Raw genomic sequence first — 8,829 nt, 5'->3', positions numbered from 1 at the left:
ACGCTTCCCGGCGCGCCCCGCGGCACAGGCGCGCTGCGGCTCCCGCAGGCGATGGAGGAGCCGCCATGGCGGCACCGGGCGCGGTACAAGCGCCGGGCAGCGCCGCCCTGGAAGGAGACCTACCGCCTGGTGAGTGGGGACGGGGCGGGCGGGGGGCTCTGCCCCTGCCTTCAGCCGCGGCCTCGGCTCCCTCCCTGACGCGCCCCGTGTGTGTGCTCGCTCCCAGCGCTGCATGGAGAGACTGCGGAGCAGCCGGGCGGAGCTGCTGGAGCGGTACCGGCAGGCCGGGCAGAGGCCGCGGGGCCCGGCGCTGGTGCGGGAGGTGATGGAGCAGGAGTGGCGGGCGCTGCAGGCCCTCGGCGGGACGGAGCCGCTGCCGCAGGTCGGTATCAGCTCCCTGCGGGGTGCGCGCGGGTCGGAGGCATCGCTCTGTGAATGGGTCTGTCGGTGTTTGGGGTGCCCGCTCCACGACTATAACATGGGGTGCAGCGCTGTGAGTACCTACCTGTGCGCCCAGGAGTGGGAATTCCCTTCCTTCACAAACTGCATGTGAATCACGGCAGAGGGTGGGTTCCCCATCAGTGGTTTTCAGAGCTGGTCTGTCGCTTCCCACTCCTGAGAGCGAGAATAAAACATCTGTGTTTTAAAAAGCAGGACACGCTGTGTTCTGACCCGTCTTGGCTGGCTCTGCACAGGTGGTTAGCAAATAGGTTGCTTTCCACAGCGCACGGTTTTGCAAATAGATTTAAAGACCAAAGAACACACAGAGTGAGCTGGCATTGCAGTGACAGCTCGGTCGGGTGTGGAAGTTTAGAGACGGAGCAGCCAGAATGGGAGAATCACTGAGAGATGCACCTTTTCCAGATGCTAGAGGACCCCGATGAGCTGTCAGTGCTGGAGGAGATCCAGCAAGAACTGATCTTGCAAGGTAAAGTCACTACATGTTTTCTGACTCCTATTTGATCTTTCCTATTCCTCACTAGTAATCCAGACCAGCTGAGGCTGCACTCTGTGGTTCTTGGAGCCCACCTGCTAGAGGGGAAGAGCCTCTGTAGCTTCTCTAATGCATTGAACACCTTTTTGACAGTTTGAGTGGCATTTTAAGGTCTGTGAGAACCTAGCAAAAGAGGAGACCAGAGAAACAGGGCTGAGGTGTTGGGGAGCTGTAGGAACCTGTATAAATCAATTCAGAATGTTTCTAAATTGCTGATTGGAAAGTCACCACCAGAGACTGGTTAAAGATTGAGCCATAGGGAAAAAATGGGTTGATTCCAGCAGGTAGAAACCTGATCCAAAGAAAGAAAAGTTCTTAGAAACTAGTGGCCACCCCAGCCCCTGCTTCCCCAGCAGCTCCACTCGTGCAGCTTTGTCTTGACACCAGGTGCCTGAGGGTGTTCTGTTGTGTTATTGCAGAGCAGCTGGTTATGAAAGAGTACGAGCAGAGCCTGCAGTTTGATGAGGAATGCCTCAACGCGATGCTCGATGGCTTGGATGCCAGTGACAAGATCATCTGCCCAGTGTGTAGAAAGTAAGAAAAGTCCTTGACACTGGAATGAGATTCTCTGCTCCCCTACAGTAGTTTGGGCTTACAGACAGGCAAAAACAATGGGCAAAGAGAGGTTGGTGCTAGTATTGATCTCAAGGAAGTAAAAAACCCACAATGATCTCCTAAATCTAACAGGGTTTTGGTAACATCTACCTTTGTTCTGATGCTGCTCATTGTATGCTCTTTCTAGGAATAACCTGACTGTGAGGAATCATGTGGTTTTTTGCCAGTGTGGGTTATACATCAGCACACAGGTGAGCTGCACTGTAACATGTAAGGTATGACATGTCTGCTGTTGGGAAGAGGCACGTTTAAGCTACAGATAACTTAAGACTTCTGTTACCCCCATTTTTCACCAGGACATGACAGAAGGGAGGCTTCGGTCACTCCTAGAAAACACTGTAACAGAGCACAGCCACAGGTGCTCCCACAACCCGGAGTTCACAGTCACCAGTGGCATGGAGGAAGAAGCCAGTCTCCTCATGAGCTGTGCGGTGAGTCTAAATGTCAAGTTCCTGGAAAGGATCTCTGCTTGGATCCCCTTCTCAATTACATGGGCAGAAACCACAAGTCCATTGACCCTCCGGGGGTTGTGCTGGAGTTTTTCCACAAACTTCCTTGGAAATGGTTTTAGTTTCGACCAGCGAAAAGGCGAATGACACAACTTACCTTAACTGCTGGGTTAGGGCATCTTTCAGAGACCTGTCACATGCAGTGCCTTACCTTTCTCACATGTTAGCCAACAGCTTCCTTGTGTGTGGAACATCCATTCACACAAGTGGTTCACAAGGAAAAGTTTTAAGTTCAGTTTAAACCTCCTCAGAAGGTTCACCTGTACCTCTTGGAAAACACACACCATCCCTTTGGCTCAAGCTGGAGCTCACACATCCTTAGCTTTGCTGCTGATGTAAAATCACCATGAGGACGGTGTTGGGAGCAGAGCATTTCAAACAAGTTTTGAACATGAATAATTCATTTTATACGTTGGTATAGGATCTCTTTTCATCTTGCCTTTTGTAAAGGTCTGTGACTCCTGGACGATTCTCCTGTAAGTTGATTCAACTGCTGCTTTTGTACTGGAAGGACTTCCAAGACTAAAAATCCCCTCAGAGCTGCTAGTATTTTTATGTATATATGTGTAACTAACTGCTGTGTCAGATCCCTGAAAAGGCAGTAGTGTTGCCTTGACCTGCACTTTGAATGGCATAGTATGTATTTTGAAATAAATATACTTTGGTTTATTTCAGACTTTGTGCTGTGTTTAACTTGGGGCTCACAGTGGACTTCAGCTTTGGTTTAAACTTAATGTGACCTTCAGGTAACAACTGGCAACAGCAGTTTGAGGAGAGGATGGGAGCTGCTGCCCCACTGTTGTGCCTTCCACATCAGCGCCCTCAGCCTCTTGGCCCTTCTGCAGAAGCTGAAGCACTCCAGCCTCCTGCAGCAACATTAATGTAGTAATTATGGCAGCACATTCCTTTTTAGAAACACTCCTTGAACATGATGTTTAAGACCCTGAATTCTATTCCCTGACAGAGAGCCAGCCAGCAAAGATTCCTAGAATGAGATTCATGTTCATAATTAGCACTGCTTGGCCAGCAATGTTCCTCCTACTGACACAACTCTGCCAGCTGCATGGTTGGGGATGCTGGAGTAGCTCTCCCCAGGGGTAATGCTGTACCAGCACACAGCACAGCTCTGTGAGCAGCTGTACTCACACCAGCATCTCTGGTCAGCAAAGGTAGAGCAGGAAGAAGAGAAACCACTATTTTTTTCAGTGATATGTTGAACCGATTTTATTCTTCACATTCATTCTTAATTGTACAAAACCCACCAAGCAGGGTGAGGTAATTCTGGACCGTTTATGTCAGAGAACTTGATCAGGGCTGCAACATAAATACAAATCCCTAAATGCAAGTGAGAATCCTCCTTCTCCCATCCTTCACATTCAACGTTACTTACTCTCCATATCTGTTGTGAAGATACATTTGGGTATTGCTGGCTGGAGCAGTGCTGTGGCATACCCACACCTGAAGGCAAGTTTCCTAGTTTAACCTACTGACATTTCACAAAGCTTTTAAGGTCTTCAAGGAATTTGATGTACTCCTGGTGCTCCAGTGCAGTGCTGAGCTCTATTAACTCATCAGCAAATGTGTTGTCCACTCCTCGATCAGCCAGGAAATCCATTAAGTGATCATACAGAGCCTGGAAGCAAGGAACAGGAAACTTCCCTTAGCAGAGCCCACCTGGGTAGGGGTTGCTCTTCCAATATCCCACAGCAGCTGGCATTTATCCCAGGAAGACCAGGCAGCTCCCATCCCCTTCGGGGCAGGCCTGGCCTTGGGTGGAACGTGTGTAGGGATGTGGCCATGAACAGGCCATCCAAATTCAGTGTGTAAACCCAAAGCCAACATGGCAAATTGAGCTGCACCCTGGAAATGATCCACTGACCCTAAAAGTCAGCAAGTCAAGTCTGTCAAGATTACACACTCTGCCTGTCCCCTCTATATAGCACCATGGCCTTGTGTCTAGAAAGGGTGGTATCTGATGTAAATATTTGAAAGACAAAAACTCTTTTACAATCATCAACTCCTTGATTCTTTTTCTTTCTAATCCTACTTAACTGCTGCAGCTCCAGCACATTAATGTTTGTGGGTTCCCCCGCCTTGCTCCTCAGGAGAACAGATTCATTCTGGCTGCTTAGTGCAGTAATACTAAATAATACCTGTCATGTTTCTTGGTCTGTTGTTATTGTGGGAGTTTTTAAACAGACCAGTATTACTGAGCAAATGATTCATTTTGGACTTCTGTCATCTGAGAACATCACAAATCATACACATTTTTAATTGATCTTCTGTCTCAAGTCAGAGAAGGGAAAATAAATAAGCAGTGTGGGATGTTGTAGAGCACACTAACCCATTTTAACATGAGTGCTTCCCAAAGAGAGATACACACACACCAGGAGTAAAGCTTTAACCATACACAGCCTCCAACTACCATTTAAGCTTTCGAAAGCCTGGCACTGAGAACATACGAACAGATGCCAGATTCTTGGGCATGTCAGTTTTTAGTGTCACAATTATAAAAATATACCTGGAAACCCCAGAAAACAAAGGTGTCTACATGTGGCATCTGATAAGCTACGCTGTTAAACACACAGATCAGAACATGTCTGAGCAAGTGTCAAAGCATCTCTGGAGTGTAACAGAGCTGCGGGGAAATCAACCCATGAAGCCTGGAGCAGAACAAGCTTCAACATGTGTGTGTCTGACTGTCAGGAACGCCGCCAGCACCGCACAGCTGCTGGGACCACCAAACAACCCTCAGTTTGCAGCAGAACCATGTCATGAGGAGCTGGGGGAATCCCTGTCTCAGATATCCAGGACAGGCTTCATCCATAGCCCCAGAGCAAAAGGACAGCCGAGAGAGGCAAGTTCAAGCGCGCTCTGCAGCCTGTGGCTGTGTTGGCAGCACTTACCCAGTCAAGGGAGTCCGTGTTGAGGGTGTAGTTGGTGTCCTTCCAGTCCGATTCTCCAGTGGGCTGAAAACTGACCTCCCGGATTGTGAAAATATCACTTTCTTCCTCTCCTTCATTTCCAATCTGAAACAGGAAGCGAGATGCAAGGTGCACAATTAGCTCTAATTACCAGGAACCTTCAGCCATCTCATCCCAAAGTGAAGAATACTGCACTGCAGGCAAAACCCCAGGACCAGTAGTAAAGTTGTGCTGCTCTCCTCTCAATGTGCCTGTGAAGACAAGCATGGATACCCAGGAGAACGCAGGAGGTTCCCTAAGAAGAGGTCAGGCCACCAGCTCAGGCTGCCAGAAACAACCTTGTGTGTGGTTCTAACGTGTCTCACACATCTGCCCACCCTTTGCCAGCTAGGACTGGCTGCATAAATGATCCGCTACGGTTTACAAAATAAACCACAAGATCAGTGTGAACCAAAGCCCCCAATTTTATCCCCTTCCCCCCCACCCCGGCCTTATTTTAATCCCTACTTCTCTTTGTGACCCCTCACACCAATGAGATTTGCAAGTCACTGACACACTCTATGAAATATGTCTTGTTTTGGCCATTCTTGTTCACCCCTCTCAAGCTGCCATGCTCTTCAAGTTAAGCTGTGCCTCCCTTCTCTAATGTAATTCAATCAATAGGTTGATAAGCAACCAAAACACCAGCTCATGATGTGAGTTATGCAATGGAACATCTCCTCCCCACAGTAGTTTCTTGCAAACACACAGCTGGTTTTTGTGTTTAAAAAAGATCCAAGGGGGCTGCATTTTCTGCAGATCCAGAAAAGCAAGAGGCTGTAAAGAGCAGTTCGATTCCACAGAGCACAATTACACCACAGTCAAGCAGGAAACTTGCAGCAAATCACAGCCCAGAGCTGGCTACAGATGAGACACAACCAGTGTGATACCCACCTCGTCTTCAGGGTAGTGGCAGTCAAGAACAAGGGTCTGTTTTGTATCATCTTTTATTACTTCCACGACAAAGTTTGGAGTTGATGTAAGATCAGGCTAAATAAGAGAACAGTTGCATCAGCACTGGAATCTGAACAGGAGCCAAAGCAGCGATCACACTACAGCCCCACACACAGCCCATCCTGCACAGGTTGTTCCCACCCCTCAACTCCTTCTGGAGCCTCTGACCTGGCCAGGACAACCCAAACTTCCCTCACAACCCCACCAATGGCCCTTGACTTGTTCAGCAACGGTGTCACTGCGGATGAAGCATCTGCCCCAAGTTATATTGCTCATTTACAGTTTTTACCAGTATTCTTACTAAACAGGAGTGAGACACTTCTGACCAACAAAACTCCATAAGTGAAGTGGTGCAAATAGCTTTGTGTCTTGTTGATGTTGCCTACAAACACTAGGACTTACACTAGCTGAGTACAAACCACAGTATTTACTGCAGGGGATTGCAAAGGCAAAAGATCCCAGGCTGGTTTGGGTTGGAAGGGACCTTAAAGCTCATCCAGCTCCAACCCCCTGCCACGGGCAGGGACACCTTCCACTAGAGCAGGTTGCTCCAAGCCCCTGTGTCCAACCTGGCCTTGAACACTGCCAGGGATGGGGCAGCCACAGCTTCTCTGGGCACCCTGTGCCAGCGCCTCAGCACCCTCACAGGGAAGAGCTTCTGCCTAAGAGCTCATCTCAATCTCCCCTCTGGCTGGTTAAAGTGGTTCCTCCTTGTTCTATCCCCATGTGCCCTTACAAAAATCTCCTCTCCAACCTTTCTTTCCTTTCTCCAGTCCCTTTTCATGCTGGAAGGCTGCTTTAAGGTCTCAGAGTTCCTCTCATTTCTCGTTACAGATCCCTCTTGCCCTGCTCTGCCTTCCTGCTGCGAAGAGGAAGGTCACAACCAAGTGACAGACAACCCAGGGAAATCTTCATTTTGTGACTTAATGCTCCCAAACATCAAGAGAGAGGGGAAAAAAAGCTTTGGTGCTCAAGGGCAAGGTTCCAACTTCCCTCTGTGTACCCATCACTAAAGTGCACATCAAGACTAAGTTACCTCCTGCTCATCTGCTTTCTGCCCTTCTTGTGGTTCATCATCTGCTGAGGGTGGAATGCTGTTATTGATGTTGAACGTCACCGTTATCCTGCAGAAGAACCAGAAGCAGTTACTACTGAACACACTCAAAAGACACCCCTCAGAATCTCTTCTGTTTGAAGCTCCTGTTGTTGCAGGGATGGCGTTACTAGTGCTGTGTTCACACCCCGTGAGCACAGCCAGGCACTGCAGTTTGCAGATGCCCAGCTGAACGGAGCTGGCTCTCACAAGCGATTATCAAGTTTTACTGGACTGAACTGTTACTTTTAACTGCACAGAACTTTGTAACACACAATTAAGTAGCAACTTTGTGTTAAACAAAAAAGTGCCCTTGACCCAAAGTGGTAGTACAAAGAGCCACTGCAATATCCAATTTGCACGGAATGTGATACAGACTCATCAAATGGTTTGGGTAGAAGGGACCTTAAAGCTCATCCAGCTCCAACCCCCTGCCACAGGCAGGGACACCTTCCACTAGAGCAGGTTGCTCCAAGCCCCTGTGTCCAACCTGGCCTTGAACACTGCCAGGGATGGGGCAGCCACAGCTTCTCTGGGCACCCTGTGCCAGCGCCTCAGCACCCTCACAGGGAAGAGCTTCTGCCTCAGAGCTCATCTCAATCTCCCCTCTGGCAGGTTAAAGCCATTCCCCTTGTCCTGTCCCTACAGGCCCTTGTCCAAAGCCCCTCTCCAGGTTTCCTGGAGCCCCTTTAGGCACTGGAGCTGCTCTAAGGTCTCCCCTTCAGGAGCCTTCTCTTCTCCAGGCTGCCCCAGCCCAGCTCTCTCAGCCTGGCTCCAGAGCAGAGCTGCTCCAGCCCTCGCAGCATCTCTATGGCCTCTTCTGGAGGTGAAGTGACACGAGCACAAGGACTAATCTGGGTGCTGTCGCCACATCCCCCGACCCTCACTCACTTCTCGCCGGCGACCTTGCGCACCAGCTTGGCCTCCGTGCCGTGCACCTCCAGCTCCCACCCGCCGGACACCTTGGGCAGAGACTTGTGCTTCTGGATCTTCTTCTCCTCTTTGATCTCATCGGTCAGGAACTGCGCGAAGGCCTTGTCTCCTGGCGGGAAATGGCGGGACGTGAGGAACGGCCGCCACGTGCCGCGCGGGATGGGGTCGCGCACGTGGTTCCCCCCCGGCCCCGCTCCCGTTTCCCCGCTCACCCTCGGTGTGCAGCCCGCCGCACCCGCACGACACGCCGCCGGCCGAGCCCCGCCGCGGCCGCAGCAGCGCCGTCCGCCCCCCGCCGCCGCCCAGCTGCCACAGGGAGCGCGCCAGGGGCGGCGCGGAGCCGGGCGGCGGCAGGAGGGCGCGGGGAGAGGCCGAGGAGAAGGAGGAGGAGAGGGGAAGGAGGCGGCGGGGCGGGTGGCGCAGCGCTGGGCGCAGCGCGGCGGCGGCGCGCAGGGCCCGGGCGAGCAGCATGGTGCGGTGCGGGCGGTGCGGAGCGGCGGGGCGGGCAGACGACACCGCCGGCCCCGGAACACACCGACCCGCTTCCGGCCACCCCCCGGCCCGGCGGCCCCCGCGGTGAGGGGAGGGACGCGGGTTCGAGGCCCGGCCCCGGCAATAGGCTCACTGTTACAGGTTGGAATGAAGAGCCAGGGGAGGGGGCCCGGGCAGGGACGGCACCGGGAGCACCGCGACTGGCCCAGGGGAGGCCGGGGCAGCGGTGAAGGCGCAGAGGAAGCTTTGGGATGTGGGAATAATGTTGAGGTTTCC

General features: G+C 51.6%; 2 protein-coding genes across 2 annotated transcripts; one reads left to right on the top strand and one right to left on the bottom strand.

Annotated features, from left to right (window-relative positions):
• Positions 1-22: 22 nt before the first annotated feature.
• RPAIN (RPA interacting protein) lies at positions 23-2,790 on the top strand. The gene is made up of 7 exons (XM_030472245.1): positions 23-129; positions 227-382; positions 865-928; positions 1,414-1,528; positions 1,737-1,800; positions 1,906-2,040; positions 2,569-2,790. The coding sequence occupies exons 1-7, from the start codon at positions 52-54 to the stop codon at positions 2,596-2,598; spliced, it is 642 nt and encodes a 213-aa protein (XP_030328105.1). The 5' UTR covers positions 23-51; the 3' UTR covers positions 2,599-2,790.
• Positions 2,791-3,314: 524 nt separating this feature from the next.
• On the bottom strand, positions 3,315-8,641 carry C1QBP (complement C1q binding protein). The gene is made up of 6 exons (XM_030472390.1): positions 8,274-8,641; positions 8,020-8,170; positions 7,072-7,159; positions 5,976-6,071; positions 5,025-5,147; positions 3,315-3,751 (listed from the first exon to the last, which is right to left on the bottom strand). The coding sequence occupies exons 1-6, from the start codon at positions 8,530-8,532 to the stop codon at positions 3,602-3,604; spliced, it is 867 nt and encodes a 288-aa protein (XP_030328250.1). The 5' UTR covers positions 8,533-8,641; the 3' UTR covers positions 3,315-3,601.
• Positions 8,642-8,829: the final 188 nt, after the last annotated feature.

The sequence above is a fragment of the Strigops habroptila genome (genome assembly GCF_004027225.2).
Source record: "Strigops habroptila isolate Jane chromosome 13 unlocalized genomic scaffold, bStrHab1.2.pri S16, whole genome shotgun sequence".
Classification (NCBI taxonomy): Eukaryota; Metazoa; Chordata; class Aves; order Psittaciformes; family Psittacidae; genus Strigops; species Strigops habroptila.
The sequence above is the reverse complement of the archived record's forward strand: the minus strand, read 5'-3'. Positions and strand labels throughout refer to the sequence as shown.

Excerpts from the sequence above, each read along its gene's own strand:
- C1QBP (XM_030472390.1), bottom strand. The coding sequence starts at position 8,532 with ATGCTGCTCGCCCGGGCCCTGCGCGCCGCCGCCGCGCTGCGCCCAGCG. Across the intron at positions 8,171-8,273 it reads CGGCGGGCTGCACACCGAGG|GAGACAAGGCCTTCGCGCAG; the intron begins GTGAGCGGGGAA and ends ATTTCCCGCCAG. Across the intron at positions 7,160-8,019 it reads CGCAAGGTCGCCGGCGAGAA|GATAACGGTGACGTTCAACA; the intron begins GTGAGTGAGGGT and ends GTTCTTCTGCAG.
- RPAIN (XM_030472245.1), top strand. The coding sequence starts at position 52 with ATGGAGGAGCCGCCATGGCGGCACCGGGCGCGGTACAAGCGCCGGGCA. Across the intron at positions 929-1,413 it reads GCAAGAACTGATCTTGCAAG|AGCAGCTGGTTATGAAAGAG; the intron begins GTAAAGTCACTA and ends GTGTTATTGCAG. Across the intron at positions 1,801-1,905 it reads GGTTATACATCAGCACACAG|GACATGACAGAAGGGAGGCT; the intron begins GTGAGCTGCACT and ends ATTTTTCACCAG.